This window comes from Prionailurus viverrinus, chromosome C2, assembly GCF_022837055.1.
Source record: "Prionailurus viverrinus isolate Anna chromosome C2, UM_Priviv_1.0, whole genome shotgun sequence".
NCBI lineage: Eukaryota > Metazoa > Chordata > Mammalia > Carnivora > Felidae > Prionailurus > Prionailurus viverrinus.
The window spans coordinates 110,678,964-110,705,790 of NC_062569.1; the positions used below are offsets into that span (position 1 = coordinate 110,678,964).

The 26,827-nt window shown below is 37.1% G+C and overlaps 2 protein-coding genes across 8 annotated transcripts in view; both read left to right on the forward strand.

Annotated features, from left to right (window-relative positions):
• The window catches only part of SENP7 (SUMO specific peptidase 7), a 165,409-nt gene extending 156,730 nt beyond the window's left edge, over nucleotides 1–8,679 (forward strand). For all 7 annotated transcript variants that reach the window (XM_047876611.1, XM_047876613.1, XM_047876614.1 and 4 more), the window contains one exon: nucleotides 8,657–8,679. The gene's annotated coding sequence lies outside the window, so the exon portion shown is untranslated. The remainder of the gene's footprint in view (nucleotides 1–8,656) is intronic.
• IMPG2 (interphotoreceptor matrix proteoglycan 2) overlaps nucleotides 1–26,827 on the forward strand; it is an 85,513-nt gene that overhangs the window by 7,076 nt on the left and 51,610 nt on the right. The window contains exons 4-7 of the mRNA XM_047874020.1: nucleotides 10,401–10,567; nucleotides 13,753–13,784; nucleotides 21,849–21,898; nucleotides 22,809–22,891. Of these exons, the coding sequence (XP_047729976.1) occupies nucleotides 10,401–10,567; nucleotides 13,753–13,784; nucleotides 21,849–21,898; nucleotides 22,809–22,891 (332 nt within the window). The remainder of the gene's footprint in view (nucleotides 1–10,400; nucleotides 10,568–13,752; nucleotides 13,785–21,848; nucleotides 21,899–22,808; nucleotides 22,892–26,827) is intronic.

Here is a 26,827-nt window from a genome sequence, read left to right on the forward strand (position 1 = left end):
AGCACATCAGGACTGTAACAGTGTTGATATAGCTATTACTGTCATTGTAAAGAGTAAATATTTTATGTTTTTGAAAATTAGGAAAAATGAATATTTCAGCAAAGGTCTTGAAGAGATTTTGTAGGGATAATTGGATTATGCCCTTAGAACCAAATATTTGGAAATTAGAGGGAGAGATCCATTCAATGTCCAACCGAGGATCTTAGCTCTTTCTACCAAGCTAATTCATTTTAGTGGTTTGCCCAATTTTTCCTTAATAGAGAATTTGGCTTCAGTTGCTAGGCGGTGTAACAAATTTGAAAAATACCTTCATTTAAGCAAGAAGCAACTGCATTTAACCTAATGATTTGTGAAATTAAACAGATATTTAGGGTGCTTGGGGTTGAATGCAGTTAATATTCTCCTCCTACTTTATTTTTTTTTTTAACGCTTATTTATTTTTGAGACAGAGAGAGATAGAGCATGAAGGGGGGAGGGGCAGAGAGAGAAGGAGACACAGAATCAGAAGCAGGCTCCAGGCTCTGAGCCATCAGCCCAGAGCCTGACGTGGGGCTCGAACTCACAGACCGCAAGATCGTGACCTGAGCTGAAGTCGGACGCTTAACCGACTGCGCCACCCAGGCGCCCCTCCTCCTACTTTAAAAAATTATATTTGTAGGTGGACTTTTAAAATATAACTTTATTGAGGTATACTTTGATGGATTATTGCTGCATTTTTAAATTACATAATCTGATTAGTTTTGACAAACATATTTACCCTTGAAATCATGCAGTTAAGATAATGAATGTATCACTCACCACTAAACATTTTATTATTTGCCTTTGTAATCTGTCCCCTCTCAGCACTTCCCTTTATCCCAGTACTGAGGCAACCTAATCTGCTTTTTATCACTATGGATTGTTTGCATTTTCTACACTTTTATATATAAATGTAATCATATATGTACACTTTTTTGTCTGGCTTCTTTTGCTCAGTGCAATTATTATTTCGAGACTCATTTGTGACTTTTTTTTTTTATCAGTAGTTTGTTTCCTTTTATTGTTGAGTAGTATTCTATTTTAGGGATATACCACATTTTGGGATATTAGGGTTTTTTTCAGTTATTATAAAGAAAGCTGTCATGAACATTTGCATTCAAGTTTTTGTGTCAACAAAACCTTTTGGTTAATAGTGCAATGGCTGGAGGGCTGCCTCGGTGGCTCAGTCAGTTGGGTGTCTGACTTTGTTTGGCTCAGGTCATGATCTCACGGCCTGTGAATTCGAGCCCCACGACGGGCTCTGTGCTGACAGCTCGGAGCCTGGAGCCTGCTTCGGATTCTGTGTCTCCCTCTCTCTCTGCCCCTCCCCCGCTCAAGCTCTCTGTGTCTCTTTCAAAAATAAACATTAAAAAAAATTAGAAAAAAATAGTGGAATGGCTGGGTCTCGTGATAGGTGTATGTTTAACTCTTTATGAAGTTGCTAAACTGTTTCCCAATGTGGCTGTACCACCTGCACTGTATTAGAGTTCCAGTTTTTCCACATCCTTGCAATACTTGGTGTAGTCAGTCTTTTTAAACTGTAACCATTCTAGTGACTATGAAGCAATTGTGGTTTTAATATGCATTTTCTTTTTAAAAAAAATTTTTTTTTTCAACGTTTATTTATTTTTGGGACAGAGAGAGACAGAGCATGAACGGGGGAGGGGCAGAGAGAGAGGGAGACACAGAATCGGAAACAGGCTCCAGGCTCCGAGCCATCAGCCCAGAGCCTGACGCGGGGCTCGAACTCCCGGACCGCGAGATCGTGACCTGGCTGAAGTCGGACGCTTAACCGACTGCGCCACCCAGGCGCCCCAATATGCATTTTCTTTTTTTTTTTCTTTTTTTTTTTTTTTTTAAATTTTTTTTTCAACGTTTATTTATTTTTGGGACAGAGAGAGACAGAGCATGAACGGGGGGGAGGGGCAGAGAGAGAGGGAGACACAGAATCGGAAACAGGCTCCAGGCTCTGAGCCATCAGCCCAGAGCCTGACGCGGGGCTCGAACTCCCGGACCGCGAGATCGTGACCTGGCTGAAGTCGGACGCTTAACCGACTGCGCCACCCAGGCGCTCCTCCAATATGCATTTTCTTAATGGCTAGTGATGTTGAGCACCTTTTTCATGTGCTCATTTACCTTTTGCTTATCTTTTTTGGTGAAGAGTTTATTCAAATATTTTGCTCATTAAAAAAAAAAAATAATTGGGTCATTTGTCTTATAGAATTGTAAGAGTTCTTAATATATTCTAAATACAAGCTCTTTGTCAGATACATGTTTTGCATACATTTTCACCCAGTGTGTGGCTTGTCTTTTGCTTTTCTTAATAATATCTTTTGAGAAACAGAAGTTTTCAATTTTGATGAAGTTCAACTTAAAAGTTTTTTTTTTTGTTTTTTTTTGGGGGGGGGGGTCATGCTTGTTTTTGGTTTTATCTAAGTTTGCCTAACCCAAAGTCAAAAGAATTTTCTATCTTTTCCTGTAAAAATTTTATAATTTTCAGGTTTTACATTTAGGTCTATGATCTACTCTGAGTTAAATTTTGTATGTGGGGTATATGGATCAGAGTTAAATATTTGCATATGCTTAGCCAATTGTTCCAGCACCATTTATTAAAAAGATTATCCTTTCTTGCCTTTAAGGCTTTGTTGAAAAATCAGTCTTCTGTATTTAGTGAGTCTATTTCTTCATTTTCTTCCACTGATCTATATGCCTGTTTTTATGCCAATACAACTCTGGCTTGATTACAATAAGTCTTTGAGGGGCGCCTGGGTGGCGCAGTAGGTTAAGCGTCCGACTTCAGCCAGGTCACGATCTCGCGGTCCCTGAGTTCGAGCCCCGCGTCAGGCTCTGGGCTGATGGCTCAGAGCCTGGAGCCTGTTTCCGATTCTGTGTCTCCCTCTCTCTCTGCCCCTCCCCCGTTCATGCTCTGTCACTCTCTGTCCCAAAAATAAATAAACGTTGAAAAAAAAAATTAAAAAAAAAAAAAACAATAAGTCTTTGAATCAGATAGGGAAGGTTCTTCAACTTTGTTCTTCTTTTTTCAAATTCACTTCATAATGCTAGGTTCTTTGTCTTTCATATAAATATTAGCATCAGCTTGCCAACTTATACAAAAAGGGTGGCTGGAATTTTGATTGGGGTTGTGTTGAATTTATTGATCAATTTAGGAAGAATTGTCATCTTAACAGTATTGGGTCTTCTGCTCTATGAATGTGATACAGCCCACCATTTACTTAGGTCTTCTTCAATTTCTCTTGACAGTGTTTTGTAATTTTCAGCATATAGGTCTTATAGCTCTTTTTATCAGATTTATATATTTTTATTTTTTATGCCATTGTTAATGTTATTTTAATTTCTTTTTAAAAAATGTTTATTTATTTATTCTGAGAAGGAGAGTACGAATGGGGGAGAGGCAGAGAGAGAGAGTGGGAGAGAGAGAATCCCAAGCAGGCTCCTTGATATCAACACAGAGCCCAACACAGGGCTCAAACTCATGAACCATGAGATCATGACCTGAGCCAAAGCCAAGAGTTGGGCACTTAACTGAATAAGCCACCCAGGTGCCCCAATGTTATTTTAGTTTCTGATTGTTCTTGCCAGTATAAGAGGCATACAACTGCATTTTGTATATTGGCCTTTTATTCTGTAATTTGCTAAATTCACTTATTTGTTCTAGTAGCTTTTTTGTGTATTCCTTAAGGTTTTCTACAAAGATGATTATTTGCATATAAAGATAATTTTACTTCTCATATTCCAACTTATATGCCTTTTATTTCTTGCTTTATTGCACCAAATTGACTGTTGTATATGTTTTGGGTACCACGATTCTGAGAGGAAAATAAGACTTTGTTCCATAATGGATTTCTATTTACTGGCTAAGATGCACAGCCTGAGCCCTAGTAAAAGGATTAAAGACAGATTAAATGCAGGCCCTTCATTATTCAGAATACTGTCATCCATATTTTTCTTTCCTCCAGCAGTTTTCAGGGCAGGTTTTCTCCACCACAAGAGAGACATTTATAGATCAGTTATCTTCTCAAAAATAGAAAGTTACCTTTAGCAGTCACTAAAGGCTACATGAAAATTGTGTCACAAGGGTGGGACTTCAGAACAGGTCTAATTCTAGGCCATAATGAAGTATGTGGCAATTATCTCTGGTGGTGCTTTGCCCTTCTTAGTACCTCTTTCCCTGGAGTCATGATGATTTTACTGTTTACTGCCTGCAGTGTCCTGTTTAGGTTTCCCATCTCCGAGCTGCATGAATGCTCCAGACTTCCTCCCAGTTCTCTTCCTTTATCAAAATGTAAGTGTTCTGAATCCTGTTATCCCAAGCTAGTTAATTGGACCTTCTTGTCAGATAGCTCTTAACTGGAAAGCCATTGGATAAATTAAGGATGTATTACCTTTCTGGAGGGAATTACATTTTTTTACAATTTTATTGAGACATAATTTACATATCATGCAACTCATCCATTTAATGTATAGAATTCAATGGTTTTCTAGTATATTCACAGAAACCTGCAACCGTTATCACACTTAGTTTAAAAATACTACATCACTTCAAAAAGAAACCTCATACTCTTTAGTCATTACTCTCTTATCCCTCTTTTCCCCCTACCCCTCTCCCTAGACCTAAGCAATCATGAATCTGCTTTTTACTTCTATAAACTTGTCTGTTATGGATATGTCAAATAAATGAGATAATATAATATGTGATCTTTTGTGACAGTCTTCTTTCATTTTGTGTAATGTTTTCAAGGTTCATCCATGCTGTAGCATGTATCAGTAGTTTATTCTGTTTTATGGCCTAATATTATTTTCTTGTATGGATATACCACATTTCGTGTATCCATTTCTTAGTTGATGGGCACTTGGGTTGTTTTTAGCTATTTAGGTGTGTACCTAGGAGTAGAATTTTGGGATTTTATGGTAACTCTGTGTTTATCCATATGAGGAAGGCCAGATAGTTTTCTAAAGTAGCTGCACCATCTTACATTCACAACAGCAGTGTGTGAGATTCTGATTTTTCTACATCTTTGCCAGCACTATGATTTTCCTTAAAAAAAAAAAATTACAACCATCCTAGTAGGTGTGAAATGATATGCCCTGGTTTTGATTTGCATTTCTCTAGTGATTAATAACATTGGACATCTTTTTATTTGCTTTTTGGTCATTTGAATATCCTCTTTTGAAGAATATCTTTAGATCCTTCCCTATTTTTTAATTGGGTTGGTTTTTTTATTATTGAGTTATAACAGTTCTTTATATATTCTAGATACAAGTTTCTTATTGGATAAATGAATTGAAAGTATTTTTTCTCATTCTGTGGGTTGTCTTTTCACTTTCTTGATGGTGTCTTCCATGTACTAAAGTTTTTGTTTTTGATAAAGTCCAATTTATCTATTTGTTCTTTTTCAAAATAGTTTTGGTTATTTAGATTCATTGTAATTCCATATGAATTTTATTTTTCTTTATTTTAGAGAGAAAGAGAGTACAAGCAGGGGGAGAGGGGCAGAGGAAGAGAAAGAGAATGTGAGGCAGGTGACACGCTCAGCATGGAGCCCGATGTGGGGCTCATTGCCACGACCTGAGCCAAAATCAAGAGTCAGACACTGAACCGACTGAGCCATGCAGCCACCCCTCCATATGAATTTTAGGACTAGCTTGTCAATTTCTATAAAGAAGTCAACCAGCGTTTTGATAGGATTGCATTGGATCAAGTTGGAGATATTACTATATTAATAATGTTAATGATTCATGTCTGGATGCTTTAATTTGCATTTCTCTGAAGATGAATGATAGCACTTTTTCACACATTTATTGGCTTTTTGTATCTCTTCCTTTGTAAAGTGTTCCAGTCTTTTACATGTTTTTTTTTTTTTTAATGTTTATTTTTGAGACAGAGCATGAGCGGGGTAGGGGCAGAGAGAGGGAGACACAGAATCTGAAACAGGCTCCAGGCTCTGAGCTCTCAGCACAGAACCCGATGTGGGCCTCGAACCCACGAACTGTGAAATCATGACCTGAGCCGAAGTCAGACACTCAACCAACTGAGCCACCCAGGCGCCCCTTTTACCTGTTTTAAAAATTGGATTGTTTGACTTTTTATTAGAGAGTTGTAGAAATTCTTTAAATATCCTAAATACCAGTTCTGTGTCATATATGTATTTTGAATATTTTCTGCCAGAGGTATCATTTGCCTATCCATTTTTTATTAATAGTGTCTTTGATAAATAGTTGTTAATTGTGATAAATTCTAATTTCTATTTTTTTCTTTTATAATTGCTGCTTTTAAAAAATTTTATTGTAGAGAGACAGAGCAAGCAAGGGGCAGAGAGAGAGAGAGAGAGAGAGAGAGAGAGAGAGAGAGAGAGAATCTTAAGTAGGCTCCATGCAGAGCCAGATGCATGGCTCAATCCCACAATCTGTGATCATGACCTGAGCCAAAATCAAGAGTCAGACACTCAATCAACTGAGACACCTAGGTGCCCCTATAGTTGTTGCTTTCTATGTCCTGTTTATGAAAGCTTTGCCTATCCTCAAGTCATATAAATGTTCTTCTGTCTTTTCTCTTAGGATCTTCATAATATTAGCCTTCATATTTCAAATTATTTTCTGTGTGTACTATAAATAAGTTATTGAGATTTTTTTTTCTTTCTATAGAGATATATAGTAAAACCTTGGTTTGTGAGCTTAATTTGTTCTAGAAACATGCTTATAATCGAAAGCACTTGTATATCAAAGCAAATTTCCTCAAAGAAATAATGGAAACTCATATGATTCATTCCACAAGCCAAAAATATTCATATAAAAATGATTACAATACTGGGGCACCTGGGTGACTCAGTCGGTTAAGCGTCCAACTTTGGCTCACGTCACGATCTCACAGTTCATGAGTTCAAGCCCTGCATCGTGCCCTGTGCTGATAGCTCAGAGCCTGGAGCATGCTTTGGATTCTGTGTCTCCTTGTCTCTCTGCCCCTCACTTGCTCATGCTCTGTCTGTCTCTCTCTCTCTCTCTCTCTCAAAAATAAACAAACATAATAAAAAGATTAAAAAAAATATTACAATGCTGTAATATAATACAAAATAATAAAGAAAATACAAAATAGAAGGAAAAATAACTGCACTTACCCTTGAAAACCTTCGTGGCTGGTGTGAGGGAGACAAGAGAGAGGAGGGTAATTGTGTAGGACTTTCCCTATCACTAACAGAATCACTGTTATCTATTGGCTCAGTGGAATCTTTTTGGGCATAGGGACAATTGTATACATTCGCACAGATGTTGACTACAATACAGTATTAATAACCTTTTGTCATATACTGTATTTAAGGTAACCGGCAATAAGGCAGCAGAGGAAAGGGTCTCTATCTGCAGTCAGCCTGACCTAGAATGAAGCAAAGCATTCCTAAGCAAACTCTTGTATGGAAAAGCAAAGGACTGTCCACAGGTGCTTTGAAGTGGCAAAAAATGCTTTAGTGCCAGTTGTGGGCACCTACCAACATTCTGAAAAATCACTGATTGCTTCCAAACACCACAGCCTGAGATTGAGCATCTGAGCATGGGAGAGGATCACTCACAATCCTGCAGTGAGAGAGAGAGAGAGAGAGAGAGAGAGAGAGAGAGAGATTGAACACACCACTGGCTTAGTTGTGATCATGTGACATTAGGCATCATGTGCTACTTGTATTGCCATTCATTGCTCGTTTATCAAGTTAAAATTTAAAGTGTTTGCTTAACTTGCAGAACACTCACAGAACAAGTTACTTGCAATCCAAGGTTTTATTGTATGGTTATTCAGTTACAATATTTTTTATAGTTTCTTTGAATCACTTTATTTCATAACCAGACCTTACAGACGTTCATTTTTTTTTTTTTTTTTAGTTTTTACCAACCTAGACTTTCACCTTTGCATTGTCTTCTGGTGGGCACTAAATTTTCATTTGGAAGTTTTAGGATGAAGAAAGGAAGAACTATGAATCTGCAGGTGGTCAGCTCTGTCTCAGTCAGCCTTGGCTGGATTCTTCTGTATACTGTATGATCACAAGTTCGAAAGAACAGTTATAAGGATGCAGTTAGTTCACTGAAAGAGAAAACTAAGTTTGCAAACAAAGGTTTATTTTAACCCTGAAAAATCAATTGATGGAGAAACTTTAAATATTCATATATTTTCCTCTCTGTTAAAACTCGAGTCTTGTTCTTTGGCTTAGACTATCTTCTTCCATCAAACAACTGTCAGACACCCAGAATCCATTATGGTTATAACACTGATATTCATGTAGCACTATGTGATTTATAAAATACTCTCACAGGTAGGTAGGTAAGGCAGTAATGATTTATCCAATTAAATAAGAGGGATGAGGGGCATTTGGGTGGTTCAGTCATTTGAGTCTCTGACTCTTGATTTTGGCTCATGTTGTTATCCCAGTGTTGTGGGATTGAGCCCGGTGTCAGGCTCTGTGTTGTGCATGGAGCCTGCTTAAGATTCTGTCGCTCTCCCTGTCTCCCCGACTCGAGTTTGCTCACTCTGTCTCTCGCTCGCTCACTGTCTCTCAAATAAACAAATAAATAAAGCACATTGCAGTGCTGACCGGCTAGGTAAGTTACCTGTGGTTATGAAGCTGGGGCTAGAATTTAGATCTGACTCTGTGAGTTCAGGGGCTCCACCTCAATATGTTACTGGATAAGCATTCAGCTTTCTTGAGATGAAAAATAATGGTCTTGATCTCTGTGCATTTAAATCCTTCTCTCTCCCTTATTGCTCTGCTCCTCTTCCCTCCCATCTCAGTCTGTCTGTTGTCCACAGTGTCTGGCATTTGGCCAATGAAATGGTTACAGGAAACCAATATACTTAATGTATACAAAATGTGCAGGCAGTCTGTTTAGCATCCATTCAGATTTGATGCTTTGGAATAACTTAGCAGATAGACTGAATTTGTTTTTAATATAGTAGTACATTTCTCCTAAAAATCATTAATTTTTTAGTCCTCATATCATAAAACAATTTTTTTGAGTGTAATTGACATACAATATTAAATTAGTTTCTGGGTGCCTGGGTGGCTCAGTGGGTTGAGTGTCTGACTTTGGCTTAGGTCATGATCTCACAGTTCGTGAGTTTGAGCCCCACGTCAGGCTCTGTGCTGACAGCTCAGAGCCTGGAATGTGCTTTGGTTTCTGTGTCTTCCTCTCTCTCTGCCCCCCCCCCCCCACTTATGCTCTCTTTTCAAAAATAAACATTAAAAAATAAAAATAACTAAATAACTTTCAAATATACAAGGTAGTGATTCTGCAAGTTTCTACATTATGCCATGCTCACCACAAGTGTAGCTACAATCTGTCACCATGCAATGCTATTACAATGTCATTGACTATATTCCTTATGCTGTGAGTTATATTCCTGTGACTTATTCATCCCATAACTGGAACCCTATTATCTCTCACTTCCCTTCACCCATTTAGTATCCTCCCACCTCCCTCCCCTCAGGCAACCACCCGTTTGTTCTCTACTTATATCTTTTTTTTAGTTAATAGATTTTAATGTTTAGAGAAGTTTCAGGTTTACAGAAAAATTGAGCAGAAAGTCCAGAGAGTTACCTATACTGCCACTCTTCCACACACACATTTTCCCCTCTTATTAGCATTTTGTATTAGTGTAGCACATTTGTTACAATTGATGAGCCAAAATGGACACACTATTCTTAAATAGAGCTCGTATTGTGTTTTGAGAAATGTATAATGATGTATTTCCATTATTACAGAGTCATACAGAGTGACTTCCTTGCCCTAAAAAAACCACTGTTCTTCACCTCTTTGTCTTTCCCTTCCCCCAGCCCCTGGCAACCACTGATCTTTTTACAATTTTCATACTTTGGCCCTTTCCAGAATGTCACATCATTGGAATTATACAGTATGTAGCTTTTTCAGACTGGCTTCTTTTACTTAGCAATATGCATTTAAGTCTTCACCATGTCTTTTCATAGCTTGAAACCTCATTTATTTTTATCACTGAATAATACTGCATCATATGGATATATCACAGTTTATTTTTTCGCCTTTTTAAGTATTTTCAACATCTGCTTCACTCTCATAAAGCACAAACGTGGATTTTTTTTTAAGAGATGGGGAAAAAAAAAACCCTGCCTATTAGAAAGTGAATTAAATTCCTCTGTAAAGGAAAGGAGTGGGGAGTGCACATTCTCTTCATATCTGAAAAGTTTAAACTGGACATACATAAACAGAAGAACTTTGAGAATCATTCCTATGTCCTTCTAGAATGGACACTGTGGGCAAGAGTGCCTTGGAAATCTGAATAAATAAGTTCATGATCATTGTGAGAACCTGAAAGTACTTTCCATAAAAATTCCTCTTTGTCTGTTGTCCAGTGTGTCAGGAAGCTGTCTGGGAAGCCTTCCGGACATTTTGGGATCGACTTCCTGGACGTGAGGAATATCGTTACTGGATGAATTTGTGTGAGGATGGAAACACAACTATATTTGAAATGGGCACAAATTTTAGTCAGTCTGTGGAACATAGAAATTTAATTATGAAGGTAAGTGTACTAACAAGGGCAGAATTGCTGGACTATTGTAGGAGTGCCTACACACAGCTCAGGCTTGAAGGAAGAAAGAGCAACACCAAACACCTGCATTACTTTTGTTGTTGAATTAGGCTATTTGAATGAGCTGCCATAGGGCATGGCTGAGTATTTGTATCCCTAGCTCTGGCTATTAAAATAAACATTGTTAACCCAGTAAGAGCCTCGGGCTTATGTTTATAAATGTGAATATTTGGAAATAATACTCAGCAAAGGTTTAGGCTAAGAGTATAAGTCTGCGAGAGTCACTCTTGCCAAGGTTTTGCATATTATCAATTCAGAGTAGCTACCAATGACACTAAGATATAGTTCATTGAATAAATGTTTAGTAAAGTATAAATATGATTCTACTTAATGAATTTGCTTACTTATTTTCCTTCTTTTAGAGCTATCTTATTCTTAGCAAAGGATACATAAGCATGCATATAGACAAATTACCTGCCCACCTTTCCCTTTTCATGTAGCATGCATGTATTCATTATGAGAAAATAGAGAATGAGAAGGGGGAGAGGCAGAGAGAGAGGGAGACAGAAGAACCAAAGTGGGCTCCATGCTAGCAACAGAGAGCCTGATGCGGGCTCTGTCCCATGAACCTTGAGATCATGACCTGAGCTGGAGTCGGACACTTAACCAACTGAACCACCCAGGTGTCCCTCTTCTGTTATGTTTTTAACGGCTCAATATTAATAAATATGAGAATAGCTACCAGTTATGTATGTACCATGTACCAGGCCACATATTAAGCCTATTAAAAGCATATTTAATAACAACTCTACAAGGAGTTACTAATATCCGCAATTTATAGATAAGAACATTAGGCATCAGAGTTATTCCTTAATCTAGATTATAAAACCAGATGGGCTGGAGCTTAAAATCAAGCATAGTTTTCTTTTTTAAAAAAGTTATTTTTTTTACCCTTTACCATTGGGCCTTCCTTCTAGTCATTACCACTTTTGCAAATTGCAGTGGCTAATAATGGAATAGCTATTAACTGAAAAAAAAAATACACATATACATATCTACACACATTTATATTTATGTCAGCATTGCCCATCTCAGTTGTGTCCACACTATGGAAGCAGTTGACAGAGCAGCAAATACAGATGATGTATAGCAAATGTATAGTTAGTATTAGCATTAACAATAGCCTCTTGTGATATTACATTCCAAGGTATTTTTTTTTTTTTACAAGTGCAACTTTTAGAAAGGTAAGATCTAAAGGTGTTGGAAATACACTTTCAATGATTATTTAGTACAACATGGAGACAAAGGGGGTGATATGAGACCTGGATTGAATCTTAAATAACAAGTATAAGTGAGCTGAATGAGGAGTTTGGGATGAACAGTCCAGACAGAGGGGGATAGCACGAGACAGATGTTGATAGGGAATGACTTGGGCCAATATACGGGAAGGGTAGACAATAAGTGACAAGAGATCAGCCTGGAAGCTGGAAGAGTAGATAACTCTGGGGATGATAAGAAACTGTTGATGTGGAAATGGGATTCAGAGCCACTGGCCAAGAAAGAATTCTTCAGGCATCTTTGGTGCAGAATGGTGGTTTTATTACAGCACAAGTGACAGGACCTGTGGGCAGGAAGACCTGCCCTGGGATTGCCCTGAGTAATTGATTATATACCTGGGACTTGGGGGAGGTAAAGTCGAGGGGAAGTTTGCAAAAAGATTTTTCTAATGCTAAAGAAGACTCACAGGATCCTGAAGGCCTAGCTATTGTCAAGCTAAGGTTGTTTTTACCTCAAGCGAAGCATTGACATTAAAACAGTTGAGAGTTCCTGAAGAAATGTCATACTCTGCCTGTCTCAAGTGTTTGTCAAGGGGCTGCAGGTTATAAGGAAATTTAAATTTATCTACATTTCTTTTGCCTTTGTTCTCCACATTATAAGTAGGTGAGTCACAGAGGCTGATTGGACAGTTTTGAATTAAAAAGGTCATTATGGTTTCTATACACCATGGGGTGAATTGGAGGCAACAAGACTGGAGCAGGAAGACTAGTAATTACTGCATATCTGAGGAAATGAGGGTCCTAACTAGACAAAAGATAGAGAAAGGAAGCACAAGAGATGCAAATAGGAAAAAAGACTAGTAGAACTCTGTGACAGGTCAGATGGGAGTGGGAGAAGAAGAAGGAATGGCCTGGGAAGCTTCCTCATTTCTAGTCTGGATGACTAAGACCAAGAACTTGGGCACAGAAGCAGCTTTGTAGATGTAGTGGGGAGATTGAGTTCACTTTTGAATGTGTTGTTTTGAGCAATCTGTGAAATGCGAATTGCCTGATTTAGGTTTGAAGCCAAGGAGAGTGGTTTGGGTTATAAATATAGCTGTAGGAGTCATCTGGCTTGACGTGGCAATTGAAAGCATTTAGACTGGCTGAGATTATTCTAGGAGAGTTTGTAGAGCAAGAAGAGCAATGAGTTATTTATAAATATCATGAGAGTTATTTACAGTAATAGTCTTTCCATTTTATAGAGGAGATATTGAGAGATTTGGGGGTTTGCCTTCATATCTAAGCAAGAGAAAATGGGACTTGAAGTTAGGTCTTCTAACTTAGTGTTCTTTTTATTATATTGGCTCAAAACAAAATCACTAATTTAGAGGAAACTTAGGGACAGTTTACTTTAGAATGTCCCAGAGGAGAAATCCAATTATTGATATAATTTATCTTTTTGTCTGAATTCTGGAGAAACAGATTTAGCATTTATTTTATCCACATGTCCCTATTATTCTAGTATGAGAGTTTCTATAAACATGTTAGGTCACGAAAAATTTTGATTCTAAGTCCATGGAAGGTTAATGTAAAACTCAACCAATCTCCAATCTATAGATCTTTTTGGAATGATTAGCAAGTAAAGTCTATTAATCTGTGCCCATTAAGAAAAAGCATGGGAACTTTTGGAAACATAAACAGAGACTGAGTGCCAGGACATTCCCACAGTCACAAAACAAACTTGGCATCATTAGTACCTTGCTTTAATTGTTTGCTTAACCAAAGAGAAAAACAACATAGATTTGTAAAATAACAGTATAATGTTAGGGCATTAGTGTTTTCCATGCAGTACATTTTATGTACTGCTTATTAACTGTCATTAACTCACACAGTCATGTTTATCTTTGTTTTCCTTAGAAAATGACATATACAAAGGAAACTGTAAGCAGGTAAGTGTCTTTCTTCCCCAATTTCATGTTTGGCAACTAAGATATGTCATACGTATTCCAAGACTCACCCCCAATTTAATGGCTCTGTTCTATTTTCTTGCCAGTTCCTGCAGTCACTAGGGCTGTGGGTAAGTCCCAAATTGTTTTCCTCATCTTGAAGCCACTTCCCATTCAAGGCTACCATCACAGTCACTGTGCTTGTTTACTTTCTGAACTTGCCAGGAGGCAGACTTATTCCTTTCTCTTGAGTGAGAAAAATAGACTTCTGGAAATGGAATATGGAATGATCTACTTCAGTTGAAGTTTATGCACTAATAGTAAAAATGTTATAAAATGTTACACCTTAGTGGAGAATAGTTTATTAAATGATGGTTGGTAGTATGGATCACTTTACTGAGAAATGATGATTATGATCTTGAAATACAGGAATAACATGGAGTGCCTTGGGTGGCTCAGTCAGTTAAGCATCTGACTCTTCATTTTGGTTCATGTCATGATCTCACAGTTCATAGGTTCGAGCCCCACATCAGGCTCTGCACTGACAGTGTGGAGTGTGCTTGGGATTCTCTGTCTCCCTTTCTGTCTGCCCCTCCCCCATTCATATTCTCTCTCTCTCTCTCTCCCCCTCTCTCTTTCTCTCTCCCCCCCCCCTCAAAAATAAGTAAACTTAAAAGAAATATAGGAATAACACAACCTTGATGAATCCTGCAGTATTAGGATTCTTGGCTCTATCAGCCTTTAGGTTTAGGATTAAGGTCATTTCTGGGTCCTGAGCAATAGCAGTACAGAGCAGATCATGGAGGTGAGGAATTTAGTGTATAAGGATTAAAGATTTCAATTCTGTCCATACTCAGAGTATCTAGATTATGCCAGTGTAGGAATGATTATATAGAAAAACACCATTAGGGGGCGCCTGGGTGGCGCAGTCGGTTAAGCGTCCGACTTCAGCCAGGTCACGATCTCGCGGTCCGTGAGTTCGAGCCCCGCATCGGGCTCTGGGCTGATGGCTCAGAGCCTGGAGCCTGTTTCCGATTCTGTGTCTCCCTCTCTCTCTGCCCCTCCCCCGTTCATGCTCTGTCTCTCTCTGTCGCAAAAATAAGTAAACGTTGAAAAAAAAAAAAAAATTAAAAAAAAAAAAAAAAAAAAAAAAAAAAAAAGAAAAACACCATTAGGGCGGACAATCCAGATCAATGCCTCAAATGAGAGAGGAAGACAGATTGAAAAACCAGTTAGGTGAGTCAGTGCCTGGAGATCCAAGCTGGGCAGCAGAGGCCAGGCCAAAGCATAGTTGGAGTACACATAGTGAGGCATATGTAGGGGTCAGATGAAACATGAATAAACAGGAGGGAAGGGGACTCTGTGGTCTCACTCATTCATACAACTAATGTTACCACTGGGTCTCTGCTGGGGCCTGGGATGAACACCCACTTAGATGCTGGGCCATGTGTTTTCTTAGGTGTGGGCTTTCACCACTGAGAAGCAGAGCTTGGAAGTTGCTTGTGATTGCCATTGCAACACCCAAGCAGTGAACTAAGTACTCTGTTGAGTCCCACCAGTCCTAGTAATCTTCATGATTGTAACTAATGAAATGGTGGCACATTTTACACATCTTATATAGTTAAGATGAATGTAAACAACATAATGCATATGGCACTTAACCTAGAAGAAGCTCTGAAGTTTACTGGGAAGTGGATGTTAGCAAGTTTGTAGCTTGTGGGTTATTATCAAGTGGTGGAAGGAAGCTTACCTGAAATAGGGTGGACAATTGTAACACCATCTGAGAGTGGGTGTGGCTCATGGCACAGGGGTAGCCGGAAGATATGTAAGGTGTGGTGTGTGTGTGTTTTGTGTATTCCTGTGTGGCTCACTTTAACTGGCTGCAGCTTTCTTTGGCTTCCTAGCATTTCTCACAATGAAATTATGCATAAATAAAGGAGAAATTTTGTGTTATGCTCATTTCTTACTGTGATAATCACACTGGAACAAATTCATAAATAAGCATCATAGCAGGACTCACTGAATCGTATATTTTTATTGATAAGGCGCTGTCTGTTCTACGTATAAGGAACTGAAAATATGATTTACCATGCTTAGAAAATAACATATGTACTAAAATAACAATATATGAAAATATAAATGAATATTGAGAAATTTAAAGTTTAAAATATCTTTCCGATCTAACTAGAACAGATGAGGCTGGGGTGGGGTGAAAACTGCCAACCGTGGTAGTTGCTGAAAGGGGTGACCTGGGGTTAGGTAACACTGGGAGTGAAACCATGAGAGTGGCTGGCCTAAGAATTCACTAAGCCCATCTTTATCCAACTTGAGTTCTTTTCTTTCTTTCTTTCTTTTTTTTTTTATAATATTTATTTATTTTTGAGAGACAGAAACAGAATGTGAGCAGGGAGTCACAGAATCCGAAGCAGGCTCCAGCCTCCAGCTCCAGTCGGAGCTGTCAGCACAGAGCCCAACACGGGGCTTGAACCCACAAACTGCAAGATCATGACCTGAGCTAAAGTTGGATGTTTAAACCACTGAGCCACCCAGGCTCCCCTATCCAACTCGAGTTCTATAGTGATCCATTGTAACCCTTTATGTGTTCTTCACTTTTCTATATTCAAATTTATTTTTATGTTTTTTTTTTGAGATTACTCTCATATTCTCAGTGTTGAGATTCTTGTGTTAGATTTTATTGCTGCTGTAGCAAATTACCACAGACTCTGGTAGTTTAAAACAACACAAATTTGTCCTACAGTTACATAGCTCAGAAATCTGACGTGGGTCTCAAGATGTTGCCAGGTTTGCATTCCTTTCTGGAAACTGTAGTGGAGAATCTGGTTTTTTTTTTTTTTTTTTTTTTTTTGCCTTTTCCAGCTTCTAGAAACCACCCACATTGCTTGGCTCATGACCCCCTTCTATCTTCAAAGCTCGTAATGGCTGGTCAAGTCTTTCTCACATTTCATCACTCTGACACTTTTCTGCCTCTTCTTCCACATTTAAGGATCCTTATGATTGTGCTGGATCCATCTGGATAAACCTGGCTACACTCCCCATTTTAAGGCCAGCTGATGAGCAGCCTTAATTCCAACTGCTATCTTAATCCTCCTTTGTATGTAATTTAACATACTCACAGGTGCTGGGGATAAGGATGTGGAGGCCACTATTGTTCCTATCACAGTTCTCTGTAATTTAAATTGCTGCTTCTCTGTGAACTCTAACCCACCTGCTGACCTAAGCCTTGCATCAAATACTCTGTTTTGTATCACTTTAAGCTTCTCCTACTATCATCTGTCCGCTGTCTTAAAAAAAAAAAAAAAAAAAAAGAGCATTTTTCACCTTACTTAGGACCCTACATCCAATCTTACCTCTTAGACATCTCCCGATCATTGTTTCTCTCTCTCCTGAGTCTTCACCCTTTCCCATTACTAACTCCTTATGAGCATTTAAACATGCTCAAATCTCTCCCATGTTCCCTATTTACAAAAGGCCCTCCTCCAGCACTTGTCTCCATTATAGTTGCATATTTTGAAAGCATCTCCACTTAGCTCCAGTCAATGCTTAACCCCCTACCTTGTGGACTTCCTGTATAGTCTCCATAATCAGTACAAAGCCCCACCTAGGTTATGTGTTCACCAAATAGTTGTTAAATGAATAACTGAGTTTCTGCTCAGTTACCCAAGTTTATTATCAGGTCTCTGGTGATATTCTTAATATAAGAGCTGTTCTTTGGGATTTTATTTTGTACATCAATTAACTTACATTTGTAGTTGAGGATGCCTATCATGGATCACAAAACCAAGTATACATTTTTTTTAAGCAAATGTTTTATTTTATTTGGTACATGTATATCCCTGCTCCATTATCCTCTGTTTTCTCATATATTTGTTTAGCATTTCATATTTTTGTAATGCTTCTGCATATAATATTTCATTTAGTTTTCACCAATACCTTTGAGAAATAGGTAGGGTAGGGAAGTATTCCTGTTTTGGAGATTAAGTTCTTGAGGCCCAGAGCAACTGAGATATTTTTCTAAGGTGTACACAAAGTTAATGATACTTCTGGGACCAGCACCAAGGATTCCTGGCTCTGTGCCTTGAGTTCTTTTGTGTTATGTTCTGATCACAGTTAACAGATTCAAGGGCAGAGCAGAGTATAGAGAATTGTCAAGGGGAGTAGTAATCTAGATGTGAAATTACGCTTATGCTCCGTGTGGCTGTGCTATCTTTTGATACAGTCTCACCTGAATTCTGAGAGAATTAGGCAGTAGCAGTGAAGTAATAAATTATGTGCTGGCTGAGCTGAGGAGATGAAAATGTAGGAGGTTGTTTGTTGCTGGTATGAAGCTAAAGGTCTTAGCTGAACAACCTCAAATTTGTGGTTCGGCCTAGAAATGAACTAGTATTTCTGTCTCCAAACTCAATACAACTCTGTGTTCTAGTTCTGTTGTGACATTTTAGGGGATCTCTGCAGGAGGCATACCTAATGAGAACATGTTGAAAGGATTCTTGTTGTTAAGTGTTTGTTTTTTGCTGTTTTCTGAAAGGAGAGTGGGAAAATGAGGGATTAAGAGTTGGAATGATTTGAATTACTGAGAGTTGCCTACTTACCATCATTAAAATAATGTTAATTTGAATTCAGTAAGTGAAATCTAGTTCTGCTGAAGTAAACAAACTTCTCCATTGTGAATGCTTCCTTAGAGAATTAACTTAAATTTAATTAATTAACTATTTGCTTATTATTTTAGTTGCAGTATTTCTTTTTAAATTTAAATTAAAAAAATTTTTAATTAAAGTATAGTTGACATACAACTTTTTGTCATTCAACATAACATAGTCATTCAACAATTATATAATCACAAAATGCTTACCACCATAAGTGTAGTTACCATCTGTCACCATACAAGGTTATTATTATATTATTGACTGTATTTCTTATGCTTCATCCTTATCCCTGTAGCTTATTATTTATCAAATGTGATTTGGTGTGGGGACAATTTGACTGACACCATGTGAGGTCTGGTTTCTTGGCCACACCATCCCAACTTCCAGTTCTAGTTACTGTGCTGTGCTTTGGCCCCTCTGTCTTGCTTTGACCTCTTTGTTCTCATAGCTGGTTCCTCTCCATAGCTCTCTAACTTTGACTGGGTTTCCTTTCCTCTTTCTGGGACCTCACACACTGTGACCTTTAGGTCATTAAGTTTATGTAAGCTGTTATCATTACACCCATGTTGTTTGCCCTTCTAGTCAATATGGCTCACGTAAAGGCCATATTGTGAGGAATTAAGATGAGTGAGAGTGAGGTTTCTCAATCAAATGGACCTGTTTTACATCATAGCTCCTCTATTATCTAACTGTGTGACTCTGAGCAAATTCTTAACCTCTTCTAATATTAGTTTCCTCATAAGTATAAATGGGGATATTAGTATCTTCCTTTTAAGGTTATTGACACAATTAAGTGAGTTAACCATGATAAAACACTTAACACAATGCATGATTTATGATAAATTTAGTTGTACTCATTCTTTTTTTTTTTTTTTTTTAGTTTTTGTTTTATTTGAGAGAGAGAGAGAGCATAAGTGCGGTGAGGAGAGGCAGAGGGTGAGAGACAGAATCTTAAGCAGACTCCATGCTCGGTACAGAGCCTAACCCAGGGCTCAATCTTATGACTCTGGGGTCATGACCTGAGCTGAAATCACGAGTTGAACACTCAACCAACTGAGCCATGCAGGTGCCCCTAGGTGTACTCACTCCTGCTGGTGTTATTATTGAAAAGGGAACTAGATACTGTCAGGAATTTTAAGTATAGCCTTGGGCCATATCAAGTCATTGTGTCATGCAGGAAAAATTGCTTTATTCATTTTTTCATCTATAAAATGAAGGTATTGGCAAGGGGTTCTACTTTGTGGACAACTGATAGATCCTATTCGGGCCTGATTATGTTAATGTCTGTCTCAAATGCATTTGAATCTTACTTGCTTTTAGCTCTATTCCCTGCAACTTGAGAAGCCTCTTGATGCTTTCTCATCACCCAGGCCCTTTCTCCACTCATCACTCATAATAATGACTTATCCAGATGTCATATTCCTTAGGTTCTTCTAGATGACAGCTCACTGAGAAGCAATTTCCTGCAAATGCACTATAAAATAACCAAAAGTGATAGGTTTAGTGTAATGGTTTAATATGTTATTCTTTCTAGATAGTATTTTTAAAAAGCAGAAGAATCTTTATGAGATTTGTAAAAACTCAGTTTCTCAAATTTTCTTTCTTTCTTTTATTTTTTTTAAAGATTTTTTTATTTTTTAAGTAATCTCTGCACACACCATGGGGCTCGAACTCACAACCCCAAGCTCAAGAGTCACTTGCTCCACCAACTGAGCCAGCCAGGTGCCCCAGTTTCTCAAATTTTCTACCAAAGCTTGGGAGTTTAGGGAACATTGCCCTAGTTGACTCCCCAACTCCAGTGCCAGTCAGGAAATGTCTTTGAAAGATCTTAATATCTTAATACTAACTTTAACTTTATAGTCAACTCCACAATATAGCCATGTTTGTTTTAATATTAAAATGTTTTGAGTTACACATTAGTTCTTACTTAGTTCCCTACCTGCCTATGCTTCAAGTAAACTGATGCTTCAGTATGTATATCATGTTTGTCTGGTGGCTTTGAGTAACCCCCTACCTCCGCCCCCCAATGACCTTATTTAGAGCACTAAGACAATCTAAAGGAGTGCTTCTGAAGATGGGAGTCACTGGAACATTGGCAAGTCTGTGAGGGAGACATTTTTGACTGTAATCACATCACCTTAGGAAGCTGACTTTTGTAAAGTTGAAGACAGTTTTCAACTCTTAACAGTAATGTCATTAGCATCCAATAGATATAATCACCATCCAACTCCTTTGTAAAAGTTTAGTGGAACATCCCTTTTCCCTTAGGACATATCCACAAACTTTAAAGTTCTAAAACTTCCTAAAATTACTATACTTTAAATTTTATATTTTGGGGGTATGTGGAAATTTGGACTTGCAGAAACCTATTTTCTTTCCTTTGGAGGAGGGACTTTTCCAATTGTTTCGATTTTTTCTTCTTGTTGCAGAGCATCATGGTTAAATGATACCTGGTTACTTGTAGCCTGTTAGCAGTATGACCTATAGCAAGTCATTTCTCTAAGCTTGACTTTCTATAAATAAAAACATTTTATGATTTCTGTGATCCCTCAAATGAGATGAGATTTCTGGGTTTTTTCCCCCTTAGCAGCAAGTACCCTCCTACCAGTACTATTTGTTAAATTTGTAATCATTTATTTGTTGTCTATTTTCTGTAAGACTATAACTTTAATAGATCATGTTTGTTTTGTCCACACAATATTCCCGATGTCTTGTACACTGCCTGGCTAATAGTATTTTTTATTAATTTATCCTAAAAATATCTATTTAGTGCCTACTAAATACTAGATGCCTAGATACTATTTTAGGTTAGAGATAGAGTAAAAATATGAGATTCCTAATCTCAAAGAATTTATATTCTTAACTGCAGTCCTGTTCAATAGAACTTACTGCAATGAAGGATATGTTCTTTACTGTGCTGCCCAATATGATAGCCATTAGGCACATGTGACTGTGGAACACTTGAAATGTGGCCAGTATGAATGAGGAACAGAATTTTAAACTTTATTTAATTTTAGTTAATTTAAATTACCACATAAGTCCAGTGACTACCATGACAATGCCCTTCTAGAGGATTAAGAGATTAGAGACAGAGATAAAGAAGTAGATAAATAAATCAACAAATAATTTCACATAGTGATAATAACTGAGAAGAAATCAAACAGGCTGATAAAATAGTAAGTAGGGAAGTACTTTGTATAGGGTGATTCTACTTGAGTAGAAATCAATACATGTAAGATAAATGAATTATGAAAACTATTATTTCTTAAACCTTGTTAAATCAGTACTTGGGTTTGGAAACACTTGTTTGGAGATCTAGTGAGTTCCTTTTGGGAAAATAAACCCCAAAATATATCCACATATTTCTATCATTTTTATTAATGTTAAACATTTTTTACCTTAGCCCTGAATTGTCATCTCCAGTTCCTGTTGGTGATGCCCCAACATCAGGAGGTATGTTCTTGTGCATTTATTCACTTTTTAAAAATTATTTGTGGTTTAAGATGATCTTTTAAGCAAGCACATGTTCCACCTCACATTTAAAAAGTACCAGGCTTCTCTCTCCTTATATGTTGTTCAAGAGTCTCAAGAAAAAGTGATTGTGCTTTCATTTATTTTAAGGAATTATGTTGTGGGTACTTAAAGACCTTTAATTATTGAGTATAATAAAAATCAGAAAACTACTTAATACAAACGTATGACCTAAAGAATTACTTTAAGGCAAACACTCTGTAACCACTGCTTATACCAACAGTAGAACCTTTCTAGTTCCACCATTTGTCATTTGTCTTCTACGAGTTTCTCTGAGTAAGGATTTTTTTGATTGCATTCTGTGGTGTACTTTAACATGTTTCCTTGATTTTTGTATTTCCTATGAATTGGAAGTTGCTTTCTTTATTTTTAATTTTTTTAAAAAAGCTTTTCCTTATTACAAATTTCAAACATATACAAAAAAATAGAATAGCACAATGAGGCCAAGCTTCAACAATGATCAATTCCTAGCCAGTGTCCAACCTTCACTCACTTTCCCTATCAGGTAACATTATATTTTTCAGTATCTGTCTCTTTACTAGGTAGCTCCTTAAGGATAAAAATTTTGTCTGTATCCTTAACAAATCTTACATAGTGGCTGACATATAGTAGGTGCTCTTTAAATGCTTGTTGCTTGAATGAATGAGTTGTAATTATTTTCTGTTCTAGGAAGATTCTATGCAAATGTTTCTTAAGGTTAGAATGTACTGAATTTCCAGGATGATAAAGCAAATGACTTACAGGAATGGTTTTGAAGTCAGCTTCGTTATTTCCTGATATGATTCTGACTTAGGGACTACGTTCATGTACATGTTTTTGTTTTTCTACTTAGGTGCTGTTGTCAGTGTTCCATATCCAGGGGTGACCACCTCTGAAGGTATCTCAGATCGCAGCAAGGAGAGGCCTGGGGAGAGTGTGAGTGATGCTCTGTTTTGTTATTTAGTTTCTAACATGGAGAACAGGGTTAAGAGAGACTTATGTTCCACTGCTAAACTGCACAAAACTTCATGTGGTTTCCTTTATGGAAATGTAGATTCTAAAACCAGTATATTAAAAAGAACCTAAGATTCCTTGGAGAGTTGAGTCAATCTGCTTTTGCAAGAGAGAGCTTCAAGTTGTAAATGAAATGACTTGTGCTTGGGGAATTATCATGGTAAACTCATTGTCACTTGTGGGCTTTGTGACATAATTTACTGTCATTTGCCTATGTTCTTCTATTGCCCTGTTTTCTTCAGAGGAAAAGGATGTAGGTTTTATGCAGTTGAAAAATCAAGAAATAGCGTGTTTTTTAAATGCATCATTATTAACAGTAACCTGTCCATGAAACAATATTAAGTTTACTTTCTGTAACATTCAGTTTTAAAAAGAAAGTACACAGGCTGCCTAGGAAGATAGAAATATTTTGTTAGAAATTTTGTTAAATATGAATTTTTAAAATTTTGGGGTTCATAAATCTTATATTAATACAGTGCGAACTCTGATTGAACATATTCACTAGAAAGATGCAATTTAGTTACCTTGCACATTTTCTTCCAATTTCAACATTTTAACTTCTGTGAAATCATGTTACATCAGCCTACTCTGCCTCCCCACCTTCCCTCTCACTGAACAAAGCTGCTAATAATATTGGACACCTGGGTTGATTCCTGAATCAATACATTTACCCTCTGTACAACTTCGTCCAGACTAGATGGTGCTGGGAAATATTGTCATTCAATAAATATTTGTGAATGAATGAATAAAAAGTGATACCATGGATCTGAACTTGAAGCACAATAGTTATGGTTTAGGTATGGGAACATTTATGGAATGAGATAGAATTCCCTATAATAAACATGAAGGAATTGTACATAATTGAATTGTATATAATTGGAACATTAATATCTAAAAGAGAGGATAATTTCAAGCCAATTTATAGAATCAGTAAGAAAACAAAACAGTATAAAGATACCTAACAAGAATTAGATCCCTGTACCTCTAGTTCAAAATGAAGCCCGAAGTTATTTTTACAGTTCATTTTTTTCCTTATTTTCCTAATTTTCCATCTACTGTTTTAGAAACTGTATACCTCATTTCTGTTTTGCTAGTAGTTACTTAATATGTTACTTAATATTTGTAATACATTCTATATAATATATATATATATATATATATATACTCTATAAATTACCCCATGAATTATAATGTATAATCTAGCAAAATGTAAGTTTTTCAAATCTTAATCCTTATCTTGAGCAATGAGGAACACTGGAACATTGTTACTCAAATAATCCCTTTACTGATTTATATTCTATTTTTAAATATTTTTGTTCTTTCTTTCTCTTTTAGTTTTCTTTTTAATCCCACAAGTTAGACAGTATTATGTTTGTTTCACATAAAATTTGTTTTACACTTACCTGGATGTGTGTTATTTTATTTTCATAAAATTATTTTTGTACATTAAAAATTTTTTTTAATGTTTATTTATTTTTGAGAGACAGAGAGAGCGAGAGAGCACACAGCCAGGGTCAGAGAGAGAGGGAGACAGAAGACTCCTGTCAGGCTCTTAGCTATCAGTGGGAAGCCTGATGTGGGGCTTGAATCCACGAACCATGAGATGATGACCTGAACTGAAATCAAGAGTCAGATGCTCACCTGACTGAGGGACCCAGGCGCCCCTCTTTTTGTGCATTTGAGATCTCCCTTCTAGGATAATTTTCTTTTTGAAATATATGCTTCTAATAATACCTTAGTGAGAGTCTCTCATTGGTTCCTTTTAAGATTTTGCTTGTCTGAAAATTTCTTATTTCCTTATTCTAGAAAAAAATTTTTTTAAATGTTTATTCATTTTGAGAGAGTGCATGCACACGTGCACACATGGGGAAGGAGCAGAGAGAGAGGGAGAGAGAAGCCCAAGCAGGCTCCATGCTGTCAGCACACAGCCCCATGTGGGGCTCAGTCTCCTGAACTGTGAGGTCATGACCTGAGCTGAAATCAAGAGTTGGATGCTTAACAACTGAGCCACCCAGGTGCCCTGGATCTTTTTTTTTAAATTGAAGTATAGTTGACACACAATATTACTTTAGTTTCAGGTGTATGACATAGTAATTTGATAAGTCTGTACTTATTCTATGCTCACCAGAAGTGTAGCTATATTCTTCACCATTATGTGGGAGTCTTTGATCTGACCTTTCAAAATGTACAGACCTTTAACTTTTTATCCTATCCCTTTTGTGGTATTTAAAACTAAAGTCTAGGTTACAAAGGATCAGCAGATATACTGTGTACTCATGCAACACTGATTCATCTCTCTTGATTTTTCTAACCTGTTTTTCTTGACCTGTTAGGATTTCCTTAACTTTCTTGCAAACCACCTATGCATTAGAAACATTAAAAAATATTTATTCAGCACTTTAGGCTTTCTGTAGCAGGAAGATTACTAAGGATATTTCTTTTATAATAATACTGGGAATGGAAGTTTCTGTCCAAATTTAGCAAGATAAAATTTAATATTGAAAAATGCAAAATTTTGTATAAAATTACATTAGACTAAGAATTTTTATTGATGTTAGTCTCTATATGCATCAGCAGTATGATGCAGTTACTAGGGGAGAGCTAGTAAAAACTAGTGTAGCTGTACGTTGCATTAATAGAAATATAGAATATGTTATAATAGGTGGTATTCTATCATGTTTTAATTGATCAGACCTAACTTGTGTATACCACACTCTAAGGAAGATATTAAGAGCCTGAGAAATGTCTGGAGGAGAGGAGCTAAAGGACTCAGGGAAGTCATGATAGCTGTCTATACTTATTTGAAAGGCTGTCTGGTGACTACAATTTTTATATATGTCCCAGATTACAGAACTGAGATCAGTGGTGGAACTTATAGGAAAATATATTTGGGCTTAATATTAAGAACTTTGGATGGAAGTGGGTGAAATGGGTGATGGGGACAAGATGTATACATTTCTAGTTATAAAATGAATATGTCATGGGGATGTAAAGTACATAATGTAACTGTAGTTAACAATACTATATTGCTTATTTGAAAGTACTTAGGAGAGTGGATCTTGAAAGTCCTCATCACAAGAAAAAAATTTTCTGTGTATGTGATGGATGTTAACTGGAATTATTGTGATGATCATTTTTCGATACATAAAAATATTGAATCATTACATCGTATACCTGAAAGTAATGTATGTTTGTTATATATCAGTTATACCTTAATAAAAATGCCAAAAAAATATATGTGCCTGATATGTGCCTGTTACTGTTTTAGGAGGCATACTGATAAGTAAACATGCACTATAATCTCTGTATGGTATGCACTATGATAGGGCAAATGCAGAATGAACTAGAACATTAGGAGCACTGGGTCAGTTTTGAGGGGGCAGTTCTGAGAAATTTTCTGATGGGAGTGAGGTCTGAACTGAGGGTGAATAGAACTTACCAGAAGAAGAGAAAGGTGAAGGGTCTTGGCCTGAGGTCTCAAAGCAAAGGGAATAACACTGCTTAGGCCTGAGATGAGAGAATTAGACCATTCCTTGGTCTGTAAGTAGGAATTTAACATGGCTGGAGTAGATAGTGAAAGGGGGAGGGGAGGAAGATGAGGCTGGAAAAGGGAAGCAGGAATCAAGTTGTGAAGGGCAAAGAAGAAAAAAAAATTAAAGAACTTTACAACCGTGAGAGCTTTTTCATATGAAATGTAATGGTCTGTCTTTGAAAATCATGACTCTTTCTCATCAGAGACATTTCAACTGAAGATGAGCAGCCATTTGTCAGGGATATTGTAGAGAGAATTTCAAGCATCACAAGGGATGGTAGGATCATTGAGGTTCTTTCCTATTCTGAGGTTATGAAGGTCTGATG